Raw genomic sequence first — 22,826 nt, 5'->3', positions numbered from 1 at the left:
TTATAATGGTTGTGTGTTTGATGTGTTATAATGGTTGTGTGTTGGGTGTATTATAATGGTTGTGTGTTTAATGTGTTATAATGGTTGTGTGTTTGATGTGTTATAATGGTTGTGTGTTGGGTGTATTATAATGGTTGTGTGTTTGATGTGTTATAATGGTTGTGTGTTTGATGTATTATAATGGTTGTGTGTTGGGCATATTATAATGGTTATGTGTTGCGTGTATACTAATGGATGTGTGTTGCGTGTATACTAATGGATGTGTGTTGTGTGTATTATAATGGTTGTGTGTTGGGCGTATTATAATGGGTGTTTGTTGGGCGTATACTAATGGGTGTGTGTTGCGTGCAGCCCCCTATTGTAACAGTCTGATGAAGACCCTGGAGGCCAGCCCAATCTCCAGGATGATCTGGAGAGCTCTGAAACCGCTGCTGATGGGCAAGATCCTGTACACCCCCGACACGCCCGCTACACAGCGCATCATCCATGAGGTATGGCTGCACTGGTGTTGCATTATGGTTAAAAACGTTAAAGTTACATTACATTATAGTTACAGTATATTAAAGTTACATAATATTATAGTTAATTACATTACATTTATACTGTGACATTATGTTTTCCACATATATACAATATATAACATGACATAACTTGATATGATGGTGTGTGTGTGTGTGTGTGTGTGTGTGTGTGTGTGTGTGTGTGTGTGTGTGTGTGTGTGTGTGTGTGTGTGTGTGTGTGTGTGTGTGTGTGTGTGTGTGTGTGTGCAGGTAAACAAGACCTTCCAGGAGCTGGGGGTGCTGAGGGACCTGGGGGGCATGTGGGAGGAGATGAAACCCAAGGTGTGGAACTTCCTGGAGAACAGCAGCGAGATGGACATGGTCCGGGTAGGTCCTCCCTCCACAGGCCTACGTCCAAAGGCCTATGTCAAAGGGATTTCCTGTTTGTTGAATGCAACTCTCTCTTTGTTTGAGGAAAGAGAGAACACATAGTTCGGATTCCGCGTATTTTATAGAGAACAAAACACTTTAACTAGAACTCTTCAGTCTTGGGCTGACTCACCAGATACAAAGAATACCCCTTTGAGGGTGATAAAATGGTATTGCGTCTTCACATAGACAAAACTCTTAGAGAACACTGCTCTCTGCTGGTGTTAATGTGGTACTGCACCTTCACGTGAAGAACACTGCTCTCTGCTGGTGATAACACGGTACTGCTTCCTCTCCCACCAGACGCTGCTCCAGAACAACGCAAGCGCGGCGTTCTTCAACAATCGCCTGGGCGACACCCAGTGGACCGTGGAGGACGTGTCCCACTTCCTGTCCAAGACGGCAGAGGTGGTGGGGGAGGGGGGAAACCGGGTGGGGGGCTACACCTGGAGGGAAATCTTCAACGAGACCGACCAAGCAATCCTCACCATCTCCCGCTTCATGGAGGTGAGCGCCTGTGTGTGCGTGTATGTGCTTGTGTGTGTGTGTGTGTGTGTGTGTGTGTGTGTGTGTGTGTGTGTGTGTGTGTGTGTGTGTGTGTGTGTGTGTGTGAGACCTACCAGATTACACAGGGTCACTGGGAAAAAACATCCAACCAGGACAAAGACCTGCCTCAGCATTATAAGCATACTGGCATGGCCTTAATATCGCTATGGATACCGTGGCACCATGACATCAACCAGACCTGAACTATAGACAAGGCCTTGTGGTGGACACACAGAGGGTGTTGTGTGCAGTGTACAGCGTTGTGAACAGGGCCAGGGTCTGTAGGCGGGACTCTGTGTTAGGTTATATGTTACGCTTACGATACTTGAGGCGCCAGTATTATTCCAGCTCCATCTGTGGTCACTTCTTTGTGAGATGCTGAACTTTCTCTCCCCCCTCCTTCTCCCTTACCTTCTCCCTGCCCCCATCCTTCTTGCTCCCTCCCCCTTCTCCCTCTCTCTCCTCTCTCTCCCCCTCTCCCCCCTCCCACCAGTGTGTGAACCTGGACAAGCTGGAGCCTGTTGCTAACGAGGAGCGGCTGGTCAACAAGTCCATGGGTCTCCTTAGCAACCAGAAGTTCTGGGCGGGCATCGTGTTTCCCGACATCGCCCACGGCAACGCCTCAGACCTGCCCGCCAATGTCAACTACAAGATCCGCATGGACATCGACAACGTGGAGCGCACCAATAAGATCAAGGACGGGTGAGACGGATGCGGTTGCCACGGAGACCAACCAACCACTATACAGTGCTACTGTAGTGCTACTGTTGTACTACTGTTGTACTAACGCGGTGCTCCTGGTCTGTAGGTACTGGGACCCGGGTCCCAGGGCGGACCCCTTTGAGGACCTGCGATACATCTGGGGGGGTTCTCCTACCTGCAGGATGTCATTGAGCAAGGCATCATCCGGGCCGTCACAGGGTCCAAGGAGAAGACCGGCGTCTACTTCCAGCAGATGCCTTACCCCTGCTTCGTAGACGACGTGTAAGACCCCCTTGTACTACCTAAACCCTACCCTACTAGACCCCCTACCCTACTAGACCCTACCCTACTAGACCCTACCTTACTAGACCCCCTACCCTACTAAACCCTACCCTACTAGACCCTACCCTACTAAACCCTACCCTACTAAACCCTTCCCTACTAGACCCTACCCTACTAGACCCCCTACCCTGCTAGACCCTACCTTTCTAGACCCTACCTTTATAGACCCTACCCTACTAGACCCTACCTTTATAGACCCTACCCTACTAGACCCTACCTTTATAGACCCTACCCTACTAGACCCTACCTTTATAGACCCTACCCTGCTAGACCTTACCCTACTAGACCCTACCCTTCGAAGATGGATGGAAAGTTTGTGTTCCTTATTTACCTCTCTCTCTCTCTCTCTCTCTCTCTCTCTCTCTCTCCCTCCCTCCCCCAGCTTCCTGCGGGTGATGAGTCGCTCCATGCCCCTGTTCATGACCCTGGCCTGGATGTACTCGGTGGCCATCATCATAAAGGGCGTGGTGTACGAGAAGGAGGCGCGGCTTAAGGAGACCATGCGGATCATGGGATTGGACAACGGCACCCTGTGGCTCAGCTGGTTCATCAGCAGCCTCCTCCCCCTGCTGGTCAGTGCCGCCCTGCTGGTGGTCCTGCTCAAGGTAACACACGCACACACACACACACACACACACACACGCTCACACTCACACTCACACTCACACTCACACACACATTCATGAAAACCAACAGATGTTGACTCTGTTCTCTCTCTCTCTCCCTCTCCATGTCTCTCTCCCTCTCACCTCCCAGATGGGGAACCTGCTGCCCTACAGCGACCCGGGGGTGATCTTCCTGTTCCTGTCGTGCTACGGCGTGGTGACCATCATGCAGTGCTTCCTCATCAGCACCCTGTTCTCCCGCGCCAACCTGGCGGCGGCGTGCGGCGGCATCATCTACTTCATGCACTACCTCCCCTACGTGCTGTGTGTGGCCTGGCAGGACTACGTCAGCTACACCGCCAAGGTCCTGGTGGTACGTAGAACCCACCACACCGCGACTCAGGGGTCCCACCGCTCTGGGCTCAGCTGATCCGCATACAGGGATGCTGGAAACCTTTATTCGATTTTGCCTTTTGTCGCAAACAGACGATTATGTCTGTGAAAACACGGTAATTGCGACTTTATTTGGAGTACATCGGGGCCTTCACAGTAGCACATGACAGTGTCACAGCGTCGCCTCAGGAACAGGCTCAGATCACTCTGACCACCGCACACTCAGATCACTCTGACCACCGCACACTCAGATCACTCTGACCACCGCACACTCAGATCACTCTGACCACCTCACATTCCAGAACCAGAACATTCTGACCTCCTCCCAATCATAGAAGTGGACAGCCATTAACCCTCCCCCCTTCCCCTCCCCACCTCCAGAGCGTCCTCTCCCCGGTGGCGTTCGGGTTCGGCTGTGAGTACTTTGCGCTGTTCGAGGAGCAGGGCGTGGGCATCCACTGGTCCAACCTGCTGAACAGCCCCCTGCAGGAGGACAGCTACAACATCACCACCTCCATGTGCATCATGATGGCCGACGCCGTGCTCTATGGGCTCCTGACCTGGTACATCGAGGCCGTCTTCCCTGGTGAGGAGGACTCACTGCTGGGGACCGACTCCTGTAGGGGAGGGGGGGGGGGGGGGGGGGGGGGGGGGGTTAGGGTTGAGGTGAGAGTTAGAGTTCGATTAGGGTTGGGTCTAGGATTAGGTATAGGCTTAGGGTCATCTGTGATTAGGGTTGGGGTTGGGTCTAGGATTAGGTTTAGGATAATGGGATAATAGACTAGGATTAAGGTTTCTCTATGATTAGGATTAGGGTTAGGGGTTAGGTTTAGGGTGGGGGTAAGCATTAAGGCTAGGGTCGGGGGTTGGGTTCAGGGTTGGGATTAGTGATATGATATATAACTGTATTACACTATTATACCTGTGTTCTTGAATATCTCTCCATAGGGAGCAGAGCTGGATGAAATATAATGCTTGTTCTCTACATACAGGCATGTACGGCATCCCCAGACCCTGGTACTTCCCCTTCACCAGAACCTACTGGTGTGGAGAGAAGCAGAACACCAACGTCGCTGCCTCTGAGGGCGATCACGGCAACGCTGAAGGTAGGCGGAGCTCAGCGGCTCATGAACTGAGTGGTAGAAGACACGAGTCCAGCTCCGAAAAGGGGAAGAAGTCCATGCCGGGATTTTAAACTTGGTGTACCTCTGGGCAGTAAACACCTCTGAATCCCGGGGTGGACTTTTTGACCTGGCGGACCCAATATAACTGTCAACGCTGGCGACGTACTAAAAATCCCTTGACGAGAGGTGCGGTTTCCATGGTGACAAGCGTGTTTTGCTTGCGGTCTCTCTCAGCCGTGTGCGTGGAGGAGGAGCCGTCGCACATAGAGCCGGGCGTGTACATCAAGAACCTGGTGAAGGTGTATAACCACGGCAACAAGCTGGCCGTGGACGGGCTGACGCTGGGCTTCTACGAAGGACACATCACCTCCTTCCTGGGACACAACGGAGCCGGCAAGACCACCACCATGTAAGACCTACATACTGAGCCCCCACCAAGACGTTGTCCAATGTCTCAATATTTGTTCATTGATTCTGAAATTAAGCGGCACTGATCTTCAACTTCTGATTGGCTCGCTGTGTCCTTGTCCTCTCCCTGATAGGTCGATCCTGACCGGCCTGTTCCCGCCCACCTCTGGCACCGCCTACATCATGGGGAAGGACATCCGCACCGAGCTCAGCAGCATTCGCCAGAACCTGGGAGTCTGTCCCCAGCACAATGTCCTGTTCAGCATGTAGGCATTCACACACCTCCATCTGTACTCTGGTCTACAACACACCATAGTCTAGACTCTGGTCTGGAACCTCATTTTAAATAGTATCATGGTATTAATCGCCCTCTCTGATCGTTTGGTCGTTTGGTCGTTTGGTCTGGTGTAGGCTGACGGTGGAGGAGCACATCTGGTTCTACGCCCGTCTGAAGGGCCTGTCGGAGGAGAAGGTGAAGGCGGAGATGGAGCAGATCGTCAACGACATGGGCCTGCCCCACAAACGCCAGTCACGCACCAGCACCCTCTCCGGTCAGTGGCCCTTCCCTTACCACAACCACAACACAATCCAACACAACAGCAACAATGCAACAACAAAAAAACAACAACGCAACAACAACAACACCATCCAACACAACAACAACACACCGATGATGATAATAACCTCACCAACATTGTCCTGTGTGTTTGTGGCGTCCAGGTGGGATGCAGAGGAAGCTGTCCGTGGCCCTGGCCTTTGTCGGGGGGTCAAAGGTGGTGATCTTGGACGAGCCGACCGCCGGGGTGGACCCGTACGCCCGCAGGGGCATCTGGGACCTGCTGCTCAAGTACCGACAGGGTAAGACCACAACACAGCTCAGGGCGTCGTATGGGGTCGTGTTTTTTAAGTTTACGTATGCTTGGCAACACTTGTATTGTATCTGAGGGATAGTTTTTAAGGAGCCAGGACACTAGGGTTAGCGTCCTTGGATAAGCACCCTTCCATTGCCTTAGGATCTTGAGCGACTAGATGAAATCAGCCCCTCGGCTTAGCGTCTCGTCCCAAAGGCGGACCCCTCCCATGACTCCACACACCCCCCCCCCCTCCTCACCCCTCCCCCTTCCCCTCTTCCCAGGTCGCACCATCATCCTGTCCACGCACCACATGGACGAGGCGGACATCCTGGGCGACCGCATCGCCATCATCTCCCACGGGAAGCTGTGCTGCGTGGGCTCCTCGCTGTTCCTGAAGACCCAGCTGGGGACGGGCTACTACCTGACCCTGGTGAAGAGGGACTACGACCTGCCGCTGCAGTCCTGCCGCAACTCCGCCAGCACCGTGTCCTACAGCAAGAAGAAGGAGGACAGCGTGTCGGAGAGCAGCTCTGACGCCGGGCTGGGCAGCGAACCAGAGAGTGAGACCACCACCATCGGTAGGCCAACACCAACACCCCGCAGTCTCCGGGTGTCTCCGTCCCCTGGGAGCCTCCACGTGGACTATGTAGGGGCATGCTAGAACTAGTACCGTGAGGGATGGAACCCAGAAGCACTAGGTTGGGATTCAAACCACCCAGCCGCCAGTCTGATCGGAATCAAAATCAGAAAGCTCTTCGTTGTTAAGTCAGGAATGTGTCACGGTGTGTGTGTGGGTGGTGCTATAAAGGAAAATGCATACATATATAGGAAGATACAAACATACCAAAGGCAAAGGCTCTCCCAGTTGCATGTTCTTAGACCCATGATGAAGAATAAACCAGTACCGTTCACGCCGACAGAGCCGTGGTTCTCCTCTGACCTCGCCTCCCTCTTGCTCCCCAGACGTGTCCCTGATCTCCAACGTGATCTTCAAGCACGTCCCCGAGGCGCGGCTGGTGGAGGACCTGGGCCACGAGCTCACCTACGTGCTGCCCCACCAGTCGGCCAAGGACGGGGCCTTCGTGGAGCTCTTCCACGAGATCGACGACCGCCTCTCCTACCTCGGCATCTCCAGCTACGGCATCTCCGACACCACCCTGGAGGAGGTGAGGAGGGAGGGAGGGAGGTGACAGGAAGGAGGAAAAGAGGGAGGGAGGGAGAGAGGGAGGATGGAGAGCTGGATGTCGACATCAGAAATCGTCTTGTTAGTCCTGAGATCAGTGTCCAGACACTAGATGTGTTTCCTGTTCAGTTTTATGGAGCTCCTTGTTTTATCTCCGTCTCCTCGACAGATCTTCCTCAAGGTGGCTGAGGACAGCGGCGTGGACGCTGCAGAACTCTCAGGTTGGCAACGCTTACTTTCCATTCTTTTGCTCGATAAGTTTGCTTAAGTTCTTTATATCGAGGTTCATGTCATATTGTAAACCTGCACATAAGACACTTTTTAACTAACAACAAATATTAACAACTGATAGCTAACAGCTAATAGCTAACAGCCTATCGCCTATAGCCTATCACAAGCTAAACACGATGCTCTGTTTTGGTCTTCCACAGCCGACGGTGTGTTGCCCACCCGATCCCGCCGGCGCCACGCGTTCGGAGACCACCAGAGCTGCTTGAAGCCCTTCACAGAGGACGACTTTGAATTCAACGACTCAGAAGGTGCGCCACGGAGAACTACGCAACTCAGCATGCACTGCTTTGTTGTGTCGATGAACAAGAGATAAATGTATGGACGTGTATGCTCTCCAGAATCTCGCGAGACGGACTGGCTGGGAGGGGCCGACGGGAAGGGGTCCTTTCAGGTCAAAGGTTGGGCACTGAAGAGGCAGCAGTTTGTGGCGTTACTATGGAAACGCTTCCTGTACGCCCGGCGCTCCCGCAAAGGATTCTTCGCCCAGGTAAAGCCATGTCCAACGCTTTTGAAATATTTGTTGGTTAGCAGTGAGTTAGGTGGTGCAGTTTCTAGATAGTTTGGTTATAAACCATATCTTGTGAGTTTTGGTGATGTTTTCAGACGGTTGGGTTCTTAAACAGTGAGCATTGGCGACGTTTTTGGCAAATGGGGTTGTTAAACAGTGAGGATGAAGATGTTTTTAGACAGTGTGGTTGTCAAGGTGATTTTTGGAGATGTTTTTCAACAGTCTGTGGTTAAATAGGGAGTTTTGGGGATGTTTTTTGGAACGTTGGGGTGTTAAACGATGACTTTGCTCTTGTTTTTCCAGATTGTTCTGCCTGCTGTGTTTGTGTGTGTTGCGCTGGTCTTCAGTCTGATCGTGCCTCCGTTCGGAAAGTACCCGAGCCTGGCTCTGGACCCGGGGATGTACGACGAACAGTTCACCTTCATCAGGTACCTCCCCACCTACCCAGCACCCACCTAGCTACAATCCTACCTACCTAGATAGTTTCTTACCCACCTAGCTACAGTATCTTCCTACCTACCTTTCTCCCATAGGCTACTCTACTGTACTCTTTATTGGAATACTCTACTGCACTCTCCTGTGCTCTTCTGTACTGTAATATACTCTTATGTAACCTACTGTACTCTAGTACAGTACTAGTGTACTGTAACATACTCGGCTGTACTCTACTGTGGTCTTCTGTACTGTAACACACTCTGCTGTGGTTCACTGTACTAAACTGTACTGTAACATACTCTGCTGTACTCTACTGTGGTCTGCTGTACTGTAACACACTCTGCTGTGGTCCACAGTAACGACGCTCCAGAGGACCTCCACATCAGCAGACTGCAGGGGGCGCTGATGGACAACCCTGGCTTTGGGACGCGCTGTATGGAGGGAGAGCCGAAGCGGTGAGGCCGCAAACTCCTGTTCTCCCATTAGCATCATCCCATACTATCCTGTCTCTCTTCACTCTCTGCCTGTCTCGCTCTCTGAGTCGAGGGAGATGTGAGCGTGACATGACGACAACAACACAGTCAACAGATCAATCCTAGCCACAATGACGGAGTGATAACGGAGTACTGCTATTGGTTGCAGGGATGCGGCATGTGCAGCGCTGCAAGAGGATTGGTCGGTGCCTGACGTGACGGCCTCGGTGCGGGACATGTTGGAGAAGGGCAACTGGACCATGCACCACCCCTCGCCCCTCTGCCAGTGCTCCTGTGATGGACAGAAGAAGATGCTGCCCGAGTGTCCCGCCGGAGCAGGAGGCCTGCCCCCCCCTGAGGTACACAACACATACACACACGCGCACGCACACACACACACGCACACACACACACACACACACATGCACACACTGTAAAACACACACACACACACACACACAGCAGTCTGACGCCAGCCTTTGGTTCCAGCTAAGGGTCACTGAGACGGACACGCTGCAGAACCTGACAGGGAGGAACGTCTCCGACTACCTGGTCAAGACCTACGCCCAGATCATCAGCAAGAGGTCAGTCACCCACCTCCACCTCCACTGCCACCTTCACCCCCTCTTTCACCTCCTACTTCTCCTCCTCCTTCAACACCTCCTCCTCCTCTTCTTCATCCTCATTCAGCACCTCCTCCACCTCCTCATCCTCCTTCAGCACCTCCTCCACCTCCTCCTCATCCTTCACCCCCTCCTCCACTTCTGCACCACCTAAATCTCATCTATATGAATGAATATATGAGTAGTAGTATATCAGTTGATAGTTCTATATTGAACCATCAATCTAACTCTGTTGTTTGGTCTTTGCTTACCCACAGCTTGAAGAACAAGCTCTGGGTGAACGAGTTCAGGTAGGTTCCTACTGCTCCAACATGGTCTCCTGTCTTTCCTGCATATCTGAGGTGCTCTGATCACTCCTGATCCTTCCCGGTTGGTATTAACTGAGCATGCTCCTGCAGGTACGGTGGCTTCTCATTGGGTGCAAGGAGTGCCCAGTACCTCCCCCCCAGTGATGACGTGGACGAGGCTGTGGCCCTGCTCAGGAGACGCTTCCGCTTGGAGAGGGTGAGTCAAGCTAGCTCCACCTAGCCTCACCTAGGATCATGTAGCACACCGTAGCTCCACCTAGCCTCATGAAGACCCACCTTGTTACATGTGTCACCACCTAGCATCATGTAGCATCAACTAGCATAATTTAGCACCACCTAGCATCATGTAACACCACCTTTCATGTAACACCTAGATTATTTTTGTATCATTTAGCCCCACCTAGCATCATGTAGCCCAACTTATTATTATTTTGCATCATGTAGCACCACCTAGGCTCATGAGGCACCACCTAGCATCATGCAGCCCCACCCAGCATTATGTAGCCTCATGTAGCACCACTTAGCATCATGTAGCCTCATGTAGCACCACCTAGCATCATGTAGCCTCATGTAGCACCACCTAGCATTATGTTACTATTCTCTGTCTCTCCCCAGGGAACCTCTGCTGACCGGTTCTTCCGCAGTCTGTCCAGCTTCATCCAGGGTCTGGACACTAAGAATAATGTTAAGGTGAATACACATGCACACACTCACACACGCACACACACACACACACACACACACACACACACACACACACACACACACACACACACACACACACACACACACACACACACACACACACACACAGGTGTATACAATTCTTGTTTAGACGGCAGAATAGGAATCTGAGCTTCCCCTCTTTGTCTTCCCTCTCCTCCTCCTCTTCCTCCTCCTCCTCCGGCTCCTCCTCCTGCTCCTGCTCCTCCTCCTGCTCCTGCTCCTCCTCCTGCTCCTGTTGTAGATCTGGTTCAACAACAAGGGATGGCACAGTATGGGCTCCTTCCTCAACGTGATGAACAACGGGATCCTGCGGGCCAGCCTGCCCCGGGGGAAGAACCCCGCCCACTACGGCATCACCGCCTTCAACCACCCCCTCAACCTGACCAAGGAGCAGGTGTCCCAGGCAGCCCTGTGAGTCTCCCATGATGCTCCTGCAAAACACTACCTTTACCTCCTGCTTGTTATCCAGAAGGAGTAAGCAGTAAATCCACTCTCAATACTTACTTTACCTCCTTACTACCTGCTTGTCGTCCAGAAGGAGTAAGCAGTAAATCCACTCTAAATACTACCTTTACCTCCTAACTACCTGCTTGTTATTCAGAAGGAGTAAACAGTAAACAGTACAGTATTTACAGTAAACTGTAAATACTGTGGATTTAACCCTTCCAATATACAATTTGGATTAAATCATTCCAACACTCCAACACACAGATGCACTCTACAAACCTGTGTTTCTACCAGCTGCTTGTCTGTTATCAGGTGTATTGGGTGTCTCGGGTGTTGACCCTTAGTGCTGTGTCTCCCCCCTCTCCCCGCTCTCAGGATGACCACGTCGGTGGACGTGCTGGTGTCCATCTGTGTGATCTTCGCCATGTCCTTCGTGCCGGCCAGCTTTGTGGTGTTCCTGATCCAGGAGAGGGTGAACAAGGCCAAGCACATGCAGTTCATCAGCGGGGTGCAGCCCGTCCTCTACTGGGTGGCCAACTTCATCTGGGACATGGTGAGGCCCGCCAGCCACCCCAGAGAGGGCCCACAGCGGGGGCCCCTGCTTTGGCATGTTTTTAGGGCCAAAAAATCCAACCTCTTACCGTAATATCATGGTGCCTTCGGAGTAGTTAGGAGTATGTTGCTGGTCACTGAGAGTCTCTTTGTTTACAAGAGACCTTTAACCTTAAAAGCTAGCAATATCCTTTGTTTGCATGCGTGTAAGACCCCGGCCCTCTGCTCTCTGTTCCAGTGTAACTATGTGGTCCCCGCCACGCTGGTCATCCTCATCTTCGTGTGTTTCCAACAAGAGGCCTACGTGTCCTCCACCAACCTGCCGGTACTGGCTCTGCTGCTGCTGTTCTACGGGTGAGGAACGCGGCCAGAACCTCCTTCACCTGGATCAACGTGCCTTAACCTGCTTTATCTCCATTAACTCACCATAACCGGGTTTATCTTTTATAAACGCATGTGTTTAGCATGCCTTTACGTCCCTTAACGTGCTGATGAGGGTTTTGTCATGCGAGATGCTCAGGACACGTGTGCTGACGCGTGCTGTGCTGTGTCCCTGTGTCTCCAGGTGGGCCATCACTCCCCTGATGTACCCGGCCTCCTTCTTCTTCAAGATCCCCAGCACCGCCTACGTGGTGCTGACCAGCGTCAACATCCTCATCGGCATCAACGGCAGCGTCTCCACCTTCGTGCTGGAGCTGTTCGGCAGCAACGTAATAACCTATAGACACTCTTTAAATAGTCTACAGTCCCAGTGTAATAACCTATAGACACTCTTTAATTAGTCTAGTCCCAGTGTAATAACCTATAGACACTCTTTAATTAGTCTAGTCCCAGTGTAATAACCTATAGACACTCTTTAAATAGTCTACAGTCCCAGTGTAATAACCTATAGACACTCTTTAATTAGTCTAGTCCCAGTGTAATAACCTATAGACACTCTTTAATTAGTCTACAGTCCCAGTGTAGTAAACAATGGACACGCTTCATTTAGTATACAGTAAATACTCACTCACTCAAATAAATCTCCTAAAAAATACCTCTTGTTCCTGTTGAATCGTAATTGTAAATGCAGCACAGTTGCTCACACTTCTTGACATGTTCTTGGCGTGTTCCAGGAGGTGGGCGGCATCAACGACATCCTGAAGAACGTGTTCCTCATCTTCCCCCACTTCTGCCTGGGCCGCGGCCTCATCGACATGGTGAAGAACCAGGCCATGTCCGACGCACTGGAGCGCTTTGGTACGTCCACTGACAGAGACACCTGCCGACGCAGCCTCCATTTGAACCACACACCACACACCACACACCACACACACATATGACCCCTGATCCTTGGGAAATGTACAAAATGAAGGTTTCCTTTTTTCTGTGAGTGTGAGGGGACTTCAGATGTAACTCGGTCCTGGTGAGCCCGAGTTGTCAAGCGTTCCATGATGTTCTCTGTGGTTCTGCAGGTGAGAACCGGTTCCGTTCTCCACTGGCCTGGGACATGGTCGGGAAGAACCTGTTCGCCATGGCTGTTCAGGGCGTGGTCTTCTTTTGCGTCACCCTGCTCATCCAATACCGCTTCTGCCTCAAGAACAGGTAGGCGGGACCTTCCCTCTGATTGGATTGGTTTGCTAGTCAGCTTGTTCGTAATTGGCCTAAATAAAGTGGGGTCCCTCGGACAATCACGAGCCAACCGATGCTGACCGGTTGCCGCGGTGACTTGGGCCTGTTCTGCCTTTCATATTTTCAACACGATTTTGCGACGTGGGAATTCAGGGCTGGGGGTTTTGCAGCAGAAGATCCTCTGACATGATTTCCTCTGACATCACTTCCTGTCCCTGCATGGCGTGCAGGTGGAGCACCAGCCACGTGAAGCCGGTGGGGGAGGAGGACGAGGACGTGGCCAGGGAGAGGCAGCGGATCATGGGGGGTGGCGGGCAGACGGACATCCTGGAGCTCCGGGAGCTCACCAAGATCTACAAGCGCAAGCAGAAGCCCGCCGTGGACCGCCTGTGTGTGGGCATCCCCCCCGGGGAGGTGGGTACCGCCCCGCCCCCCAAAGGGATCTCCGGGCCAGCCACTCTCCCGTCTCCTTACCTTTAGCAGATCTCGTTAGCCGAGGTTTTAGGTACCTTCCAGACGGACGGGGAATTTAGGCATCTGGAGGCTTAGGGGTCGGCTGTGGACATTGGGGATTGAACCAAGAACCTTTTGGTTGATAGTGGAACACCCTGAGCCCTAGACTAGCCGGTTGACTGACCTGTACTCACCAAGTCTGCTTGGTACAATAAGTCGCTCCTGTAGCCAAATAGAGCTCATCCCAGTTAAGGATTCATGTATATGTTCAAAATATTCAAATGTTAATATTGGAATATCTCTCTCTCTCTCTCTCTCTCTCTCTCTCTCTCTCTCTCTCTCTGTGTCTCTTTCTCTGTCTCTCTGTCTCTCTCGCTCTCTCTCTCTCTGTCTCTCTCTCGCTCTCTCTCTCTCTCTCTCTCTCTCTCTCTCTCTCTCTCTCTCTCTCTGTCTCTCTGTCTCTCTCTCTGTCTCTGTCTCTCTCTCTGTCTCTGTCTCTCTCTGTCTCTGTCTCTGTCTCTCTGCAGTGCTTTGGTCTGCTGGGTGTGAACGGAGCAGGGAAGACCAGCACCTTCAAGATGCTAACGGGAGACTCTGACGTGACCAGCGGTGAAGCTTTCCTGGCCGGCAAGAGGTGAGATCGCGTACCATTCAATCAAACTTTAGTTAAACAGAGATCTTCTCTTGCAGTACTACATTACAAAGGCTTTAACAATAGAAACAAGAACAAGAAGTACAATGAGTTATCTGAGAAGATTTGAAAGATATTGACAGATGACACAATAGGATTGTACATATACGAGACGGGAGTGCTAATGTGAACCTCTCTCTCTCTCTCTCTCTCTCTCTCTCTCTCTCTCTCTCTCTCTCTCTCCTCCCTCTCCCCCACAGCGTAACCACGGAGATGGACGAGGTCCACCAGAACATGGGCTACTGCCCCCAGTTTGACGCCATCAACGACCTGCTGACGGGCCGCGAGCACCTGGAGTTCTACGCCATCCTGAGGGGCGTCCCCGAGAAGGAAGTCTGTGAGGTCAGTCTCTCTCACACACCCACAGTACACACACACACACACACACACCCACAGTACACACACACACACACACACACACACACAGAAGTTAAACACACACGAGCACACACACGCACAAGCACACACACACACACACACACACACACACACACACACACACACACACACACACACACACACATTAAACACACACACATTAACACACACACACACACACACACACACACACACACACACACACACACACACACACACACACACACACACACACACACACACTTCATACTCCACGTTACTCCCCACACATTATAAAGCCCAAGGTGTGTTGTGTGGTGCTCCCAGGTGGCGGAGTGGGGCATCAGGAAGCTGGGGCTGGTGAAGTACGTGGACAAGGCGGCAGGAAGCTACAGCGGAGGAAACATGAGGAAGCTGTCCACCGCCATGGCTCTGATCGGAGGACCCCCTGTTGTCTTCCTGGTGGGTAGAACACACACACACACACACACACACACACACACACACACACACACACACACACAGGATGTACACACACACACACACACACACCAGGATGTACATGTGCAAAGCACATGTACATCCTGGTGGTGCAGTGTGGGTAATGTAGTTGTGTACATCCTGGTGGTGCAGTGTGGGTAATGTAGTTGTGTACATCCTGGTGGTGCAGTGTGGGTAATGTAGTTGTGTACATCCTGGTGGTGCAGTATGGGTAATGTAGTTGTGTACATCCTGGTGGTGCAGTATGGGTAATGTAGTTGTGTACATCCTGGTGGTGCAGTATGGGTAATGTAGTTGTGTACATCCTGGTGGTGCAGTATGGGTAATGTAGTTGTTGTGTGGCCACAGGACGAGCCGACGACAGGGATGGACCCCAAGGCCAGGAGGGCGCTCTGGAACGCCATACTCAGCATCATCAAAGAGGGCCGCTCAGTCGTCCTCACCTCTCACAGGTAAGACTCCCCTGCTAGTTAACTCACAGGTCACCTGACTCACCTGCTAGTTAACTCACAGGTCACCTGACTCCCCTGCTAGTTAACTCACAGGTCACCTGACTCCCCTGCTAGTTAACTCACAGGTCACCTGACTCACCTGCTAGTTAACTCACAGGTCACCTGACTCACCTGCTAGTTAACTCACAGGTCACCTGACTCACCTGCTAGTTAACTCACAGGTCACCTGACTCCCCTGCTAGTTAACTCACAGGTCACCTGACTCACCTGGCTACTAACCGCCTCCTCCTCATGCAGGTGTCAGAGAAACATGTTACAGTTACCTCTCTAACACTGTTGTGTGTGTCCCGCAGTATGGAGGAGTGTGAAGCGTTATGCACTAGGATGGCCATCATGGTGAACGGCAGGTTCCGTTGCCTTGGCAGCGTCCAGCACCTTAAGAACAGGTAAGCCAGGAACGCTTTCAGTTGGTTGGCTACGCTGTCTCAGTAGCCAACCAACTAGGTTTTAAAGCAATCCCACTGTTTCACACACAACCCCATCGACGAATCATGATTCACTTAGATTCACTATTCACTATGTCAAAGTTGAGGAAAACACAACCATTTCAATAGTCCTAGTTTCACTATGTGAAGCTTTATGAAAACACACCTATTAGAATAGTTGAATTGAGTTCCAAACGACATCAGGCTGATCACTAACCCCGGCCCTCCCTCCAGGTTCGGGGACGGCTACACCATCATCCTGCGTGTGGCGGGCCCCGACCCGGACCTGCGTCCCGTCATGAGCTTCATCGAGACAGAGCTCCCGGGCTCCACCCTGAAGGAGAAGCACCGCAACATGCTGCAGTACCAGCTGCCCTCCGCCCTCACCTCCCTCGCACGCATCTTCTCCCTCCTCTCCGGACACAAGGAGGCCCTCAGCATAGAGGACTACTCCGTGTCCCAGACCACCCTGGACCAAGTACGTAGACCGCGAGCAGCTCCTGCTTGGAGACCTAACCTCATAGGGACAGACTGTAGAGGGACAGACCCTGTAGAGACAGACCTTATATGGACAGATCCTGTAGAGACAGACCTTATAGGGACAGACCCTGTAGAGACAGACCTTATCTGGACAGATCCTGTAGAGACAGACCTTATATGGACAGACCCTGTAGAGACAGATCCTGTAGAGACAGACCTTATATGGACAGATCCTGTAGAGACAGACCTTATATGGACAGATCCTGTAGAGACAGACCTGACAGACCTTATATGGACAGATCCTGTAGAGACAGATCCTGTAGAGACAGACCTTATATGGACAGACCCTGTAGAGACAGACCTTATAGGGACAGACCCTGTAGAGACAGACCTTATAGGGACAGATCCTGTAGAGACAGACCTTGTAGTGAAAAGGGAACTTGGTCGAGTGTTTTTAGACTTAACGGTTCAGAGTGTTCCTGTGCAGGTGTTGCTAGAGGTTCAGAGTGTCGATAGTAAGGCTCGGTCTCGTTCCCCTCCAGGTGTTTGTGAACTTTGCCAAGGACCAAAGCGACGAGGACCACCTGAGGGACCTGCTCCTGGCCAAGAGGGACGCGGTGGCCGTGGACGTCTCCAAGCTCAACTCCTTCCTGGTCGACGAGAAGAACCGCGAGAGCTGCGTGTGATGCCACGCTCGGCCAGCAGGGGGGGAGGAGCGGGGGTGGGGGAGGGGAAGACACCCTCCAGCATCAAGGACCAGTGGACTAGGAGGGGCCAAAGGCCACCTCGCTTTTTTTTTAACAAAATGTTATTTCAAAATGTTTTGTTGCTTTTTAAAAAAAATATATCTCCAAATTTCTTCGGTGGAGCTGGGGGCCGACGCACGGCCTCTGGAAGACGAGGCGACGGCCCCCGGACCCCGAAGGGAGGAAGTAAGCTAGGCTCCAGGGGCCCCGGAGGACCCAGCAGTGATGGGGGATGGGCGTCCCCCGGGGGGGCCCAGAGACTTGAACAAAGGACGGAGCACAGGAGGATGGGGTTGGGGAGGGGGGGAGGAACCAATGGTGTGGCTGCGTCCTGGCCACCACTAGGCAGTAGACCTGTCGCTAGCGGGCAGCTTGCGGTTGTTGGTTCTAACACGTGATGGTTAATAGAGTTGATTGTCTTATTACTCGTGTATGTGTGTGTGGGTGTGTACCGTGAAATGACAACACTGTACTGCAGAAACAACAGCTACACTGTACTCCAACAATGACATCCTCATCAACAACTGGACAAAGATCAGTCAAACTCAAAGAATGTTCCAACTGCCAACTGATCATCATCATCATCATCATTGATCATCAGGCCGATCAATCGAGGACTCATAGATTGATTGCTTTTATTTTTTTATTCAGGGTCTACTTTCTTGCTGGGCTCATCTCCGTTACCTAGCACGGGTGTTTTTTATAATGAAATCCATGAAATGGAGGAAATCCTGTTCTATCCTGACGATTTTAAATTAATGTAACCTAGACCTCGTCGGATTAGTTCACTTTTGTATTGCTTTGAAAAAAAGAGACATGATGCGTCAGCGAGGCTAATGTAAGACTTTGGGGTCGGACCTTTCTTATGCAGATGGTCACTGCATTGGGAAGGTGTCCGTTTGTCCGGGTGTTCTGGGTTTCTGCTTCGTCATATCTTAAAAGGGGGTGGTTTCGCAGTTGTACAGCCGCTGAGGGGAAGCTAAACTCAGATTGGAGGATCTGGGTGGAGCGTCCGTATAGATGTACAAGCCTGGGTCTTCATGTCTAAAGGTGTCCGGGCCTGGGTCTGCATCTAGAATGTTGATCCAAACTCTGTAAAAAGACGATACCCATATTCATGTCAACAACAGTAGGTCATGTGATCACTGAGAAGTGCGACATCTCGGGGGCTATCTCACGTGTTTCGGCCCCCATCGTGTGTGTGCACATCTCTGTGTGTGGGGTCGTGTGGTGCTGTCCAGTGATGGAGGAACTCCAGTGAGTGTGCAGTGAAGACGTAGCCGTGCCAAACAGAGCTCCTCATTAACCAGCAGCCGGTGGGCTTGTGGTTCTCCACACGCTCTCACTTTCTAGATGTTTACGTCACATTGTAGAACTGCCATCCCTCCCCCTCTGCCATGTGCACTGAACCTGACAACCGTCCACGAGCGCGCACGGCCTCCGGAGCGTGCACGGCGTCCGGAGCGCGCCAAACCAGGGGATGTTTCACCTAAGACCTCCCCCTCCCCCCCTCGTCTTCCTTTAATAACCCTGTTGATTGGGAGCTTAAGGTGAACCACCAAAATGTAAAGAAACCTTGTTGATGATGTTGGGGGTGGGGGGGGGGGGGCGGGTTGCGTGTTACCCGGGACCAGCGCCTACCAGGGACCACAGCGGCTAACACTCAGATCAGCTTTCATAGATCTGCTGCACAGGGGCCTTCCAGCATGACTTCCAGGAAGTAGACCCCACCAGGACCCATCAGCCAGCCCACTGCCTGGACACTTTACAGGCTAACATTAGCCTGAAACACAACACAGAGAAAGCGCTCCCAGACTCTTATTGTGACAGAGAAAGAGGAGATCAAAGGAAAGGTTTACTTTGAAAGAGAAGTGGAGGAAATGGGAGCGGGGGAGAGAGATGGAGGCGTCAGAGAGTTGCAGAGGGACATTAAAGCCGTGGTGTTTTCTTCTTGAGCTCAATATTGTTCGTTTACATTTCAAAGTATTAAATAACAGCTGTTTAAGTCTGTAACTTGTTGTATAAAGTTAACTATTTACATAAATAAATAAATTGATACATTTTGAAAATAATCTGTGTTTGTCTGTCAGCTCTTCAGATAGCTCTCTATCGGACTGTCAGCGACAGAATGCAATGCTAAATCTGTCAGCGACTCAGCACTAAATATATATATATATATATAAGATAACAGTAGCTAAAGACATTTTGTGTCAAAAGAAATACTATTATCTTCCTCGTTATCATGATCAAATGAGAAGGACTGTACCGTTTGGCTTCCTCCATGTTGGGAAAAACATTCTGTCTAGTTACTTGACCAGATGAAATGAGACGGAGAGGTAATAAAGTCTGTCAGCACGAGGGCCTCGGATTTATTGAGTAAAGAAGAAAAGGTGATACAGATTCATAAAGCATGAGAGATCGAATATTTCTAAGTCCCTAACAGCGCTGAGGTCACCTCCGTGGAAGTTCTGCTTCAGAAGAGCATGAGGTGATCTGTGTGGTACAGTCTTATGCTGTATTTTCCCTCCCAACGAGGTGTGTGCGTTTAGGCTGCTGTGTGTGTTTCTGGATGTTTAGCTTGATCTTGAGCCTCTGGGCTCTGATATCGTTTATGAGTGTCTTCTGTGTTTCTAACCAGGTGCGAGGGCTTCTCGAGGGGTATCTTGACCCAGAGTTGTGGCCGAATATTATCAGCAGACTGACTCCTGTTCTTGCGAATGTGTGGTGCATTGTCTGAGTCTCCAGCATCTCCCCTAGTTGGGACATGCGGCCTCCGGCTCAGGCCTTGACCTGAAAAAATAGCTGACTATATTCGTAATGTACATGTGATATGTTCGTTAGTTTAGAACAAGAGTTAACTATATTCGTAATGTACATGTCATGTGATGTGCTCGTTAGGCTATTTTGCCCATCATATCCCCCTCAAGTCGCCGCCAGGCGACTTCACTTACTAGGGATACGAGGGGTGTGATGTGCTCGTTAGGCTATTTTGCCCATCATCCATCAGACAAGAACTTCATGAGACCGAGTGAGCATTTGACCGAGTTAGCCAAACTCAATGGAGGCTTGACCTGCCCACGTTTTACACGTTTCACGCACCTAATCAGGAGCACAGTCGAACTCAATTGTTAAGTTGAATACAGTTTTTTTCCCGTTGCTTGAACACGTTCTGCAAAACTTGGCTCATTATGTCAAAACTCAACACACAAGCAAATGAGACACAACACTGGGAAATATACCATTCACTCACATCTTTGTCAAATTGAAACTAACTGCTATCGAAACCTAACAATCCTTTGTCAAAATGTTACTCTGATGACAAAATGATACACACTTGTATAATACGAATACACTTTCAGATCAGCAGCAACACACTAGTCTACTTCATATAAAACACTGCAGTCCTTCATATTCGATTTTCAAATTTATGTCACAAAGAAACGAGTGAAATCACTAAAATGTGTGTATTTTAGACTAACTTTGGCTAACTGAACATTATGTAAGTGTGTATGTTTGTGTATGTGAGCATGTACATGCATGCGTGTGTGTGAGTGTGTGTGTGCGTGCATATGTGTGTGTGTGTGTGTGTGTGTGTGTGTGTGTGACTGTGTACATGCATGCAGGCGTGTTTCTGTGAGTGTTTGTGTGTTTGTGTCACCTGCTGTGATCCCAGGAGGACAGCTCACTACGTTGTGAGGTGGACCAGTTTGAGTTATTCTGCAACATGTTGACTGGAAGAGCAGTGGTTGTCTTTGGGCTCCTGGCGGTCTTCATCATTACCGGTAAAACAGAGTCAAATATGATTCCTAATGTCACAGTTCACTTATTATGATTAGGTATTCACAGAATATCTGTGGATACCCATTGTTATTATTATTAGTATTATTAGTATTATTAGTTTTATATGGAGACCGGGGCAGATCGTTAATGATGAGCTTGTGGGACACAAGATGCTACTATGTACAATTGAGCATTATATCAGGATTCTGAAGTCTTGTGTATCACTAGTAAAACATTTTCTTTGCCCTTTAGCAAATGTGTTTGCCTCCATTGTGCCTGACTACCACCGAAATTGTTTAACAGGTGGTGCGGACGAGCCAGGGTTACCCAGAAAGGTAAATTTAACTCTAACTCACTTCCCCTTTAAAGCGTGATCATAAAGGCCAACCATTTCTAAGCACTTGACTTGATGATGAATTAAGTCAAGAGGGAATGGTTGAACGGGCAGAAAGCTTAACAACTCTTGCCCTAAAAAATGTATCTGAGGCAGAAACAGATCTTGGTTTCTTAACGAATCTGTCTCTGAGAATCCCAAGTAGTAATTCATTGGAATGTATCAGATTTTGTGTATAACAGTAGTGATCCAAATACCAATATAAAGAGGCTCTATGGGGGTTCAAAGTAGGCCTTAGTAGTCTCTGGGGATGAGCGTCTGCTCCAGCTCCACTAAGCGGGTTGAATCCCTCCCCGGCGCCCTGATCTGTGGAGCACATGAACCCCTGGTCAATCCGCGCCCGCTCTAGTGTGTATCTCCATGGTGACGACGGTACCCCTCCTGCCTACAGCCGACCTGCCATGACCCTGAGGAGCTGGCGTGCCCCCTGAACCTTGACCCCATGTGCGGCAGTGACGGCGTAACTTATGGCAACGAGTGCGTCCTGTGTGTGGAGAGGCAGTAAGTGAACAAAACATCCCCTGTGGTTACTGCTCACTATCTCTCACACACACACACACACACACACACACACACACACACTCGCACTCAGACAAACACACCAAAGATAAGATAAGGGAGTATGTTATTATTCCTTATTACAGCAGTAAATAGAGCACTGCAAATATTCAAATATGAATAATAATAAAAATTGTTATAACTATTTAATATAGACACCTATATACACAATAAATTTAGTTGTCCCTACAGTGCTGTAGGTATAATTTGAGTTGTGAAAAGAGCAGAAGAGAGACAGACCAGCATTAGTCTCAGTTATTTCAAAGTGAATTGACAATATTTTCTCTAAAGCTGTTTTTGTGATTTCTTTGTTAACATGCTGCACATGCATGCATGCTTCGTCTCTAAGCACAATCGCAAATCATGAACACAATCACGAATACCGCTAAATAAATTCCTGTTTCACTCTGCATCCCGTCTCTTTCCACAGAATCACCAAAACAAACATTCTGATCGCAAAGGAGGGCAACTGCTGACCTGCCCAGGAAGTGATGTCGGTAATAAGGGAACCAGTCTCGGACTGTCTCCTTGGTGACCTTGGAACGCCAAGCATGATAATAATAAAAGTGTCTTGAGCAGAGAAGGTCGGCCTCATTTATTGTAGCAGATGAACAACTGCCTGGTCAACACAGTATCAATCACATACCATACCAGTAACACATTGAAAGAGAGAGAGAGAGTGAGAGTGAGAGAGAGTGAGAGTGAGAGAGAGAGAGAGAGAGAGAGAGAGAGAGAGAGAGAGAGAGAGAGAGAGAGAGAGAGAGAGAGAGAGAGAGAGAGAGACCTCAAACTCCCCATAAACAGACTCATCCCACTGGACTTTAACCACTAGCACAGCTATGTAAATGTAAAACTTCTCCTTTTCTGTC

The 22,826-nt window shown here is 50.4% G+C and overlaps 2 protein-coding genes across 2 annotated transcripts in view; both read left to right on the top strand.

The window, feature by feature from the left end:
* Positions 1 to 19,291, top strand: part of LOC311340851 (phospholipid-transporting ATPase ABCA1-like) — a 36,844-nt gene extending 17,553 nt beyond the window's left edge. Inside the window, 40 exon segments of the mRNA XM_084465745.1 lie at positions 352 to 491; positions 771 to 887; positions 1,233 to 1,436; positions 1,969 to 2,177; positions 2,284 to 2,336; positions 2,339 to 2,459; positions 2,902 to 3,124; positions 3,276 to 3,497; positions 3,899 to 4,103; positions 4,510 to 4,623; positions 4,876 to 5,050; positions 5,184 to 5,315; positions 5,461 to 5,600; positions 5,770 to 5,907; positions 6,185 to 6,481; positions 6,867 to 7,069; positions 7,256 to 7,307; positions 7,518 to 7,625; positions 7,716 to 7,864; positions 8,189 to 8,313; positions 8,677 to 8,775; positions 8,963 to 9,152; positions 9,283 to 9,377; positions 9,674 to 9,706; positions 9,815 to 9,920; positions 10,340 to 10,414; positions 10,692 to 10,861; positions 11,273 to 11,450; positions 11,688 to 11,803; positions 12,015 to 12,159; positions 12,565 to 12,688; positions 12,904 to 13,033; positions 13,291 to 13,474; positions 14,041 to 14,147; positions 14,405 to 14,546; positions 14,889 to 15,023; positions 15,411 to 15,514; positions 15,868 to 15,960; positions 16,234 to 16,477; positions 17,022 to 19,291. Coding sequence (XP_084321871.1) covers positions 352 to 491; positions 771 to 887; positions 1,233 to 1,436; positions 1,969 to 2,177; positions 2,284 to 2,336; positions 2,339 to 2,459; positions 2,902 to 3,124; positions 3,276 to 3,497; positions 3,899 to 4,103; positions 4,510 to 4,623; positions 4,876 to 5,050; positions 5,184 to 5,315; positions 5,461 to 5,600; positions 5,770 to 5,907; positions 6,185 to 6,481; positions 6,867 to 7,069; positions 7,256 to 7,307; positions 7,518 to 7,625; positions 7,716 to 7,864; positions 8,189 to 8,313; positions 8,677 to 8,775; positions 8,963 to 9,152; positions 9,283 to 9,377; positions 9,674 to 9,706; positions 9,815 to 9,920; positions 10,340 to 10,414; positions 10,692 to 10,861; positions 11,273 to 11,450; positions 11,688 to 11,803; positions 12,015 to 12,159; positions 12,565 to 12,688; positions 12,904 to 13,033; positions 13,291 to 13,474; positions 14,041 to 14,147; positions 14,405 to 14,546; positions 14,889 to 15,023; positions 15,411 to 15,514; positions 15,868 to 15,960; positions 16,234 to 16,477; positions 17,022 to 17,165 — 5,741 coding nt within the window. The 3' untranslated portion in view covers positions 17,166 to 19,291.
* Positions 19,292 to 20,940: 1,649 nt separating this feature from the next.
* spink4 (serine peptidase inhibitor, Kazal type 4) lies at positions 20,941 to 22,476 on the top strand. Its single transcript, XM_084465124.1, has 4 exons — positions 20,941 to 21,007; positions 21,309 to 21,340; positions 21,791 to 21,900; positions 22,388 to 22,476. The coding sequence occupies exons 1-4, from the start codon at positions 20,950 to 20,952 to the stop codon at positions 22,431 to 22,433; spliced, it is 246 nt and encodes an 81-aa protein (XP_084321250.1). The 5' UTR covers positions 20,941 to 20,949; the 3' UTR covers positions 22,434 to 22,476.
* Positions 22,477 to 22,826: the final 350 nt, after the last annotated feature.

This window comes from Micromesistius poutassou (genome assembly GCF_964030765.1).
Source record: "Micromesistius poutassou genome assembly, chromosome: 3".
Classification (NCBI taxonomy): domain Eukaryota; kingdom Metazoa; phylum Chordata; class Actinopteri; order Gadiformes; family Gadidae; genus Micromesistius; species Micromesistius poutassou.
Note: the sequence above shows the minus strand (reverse complement) of the source record. Positions and strands in the feature narration are given on the sequence as shown.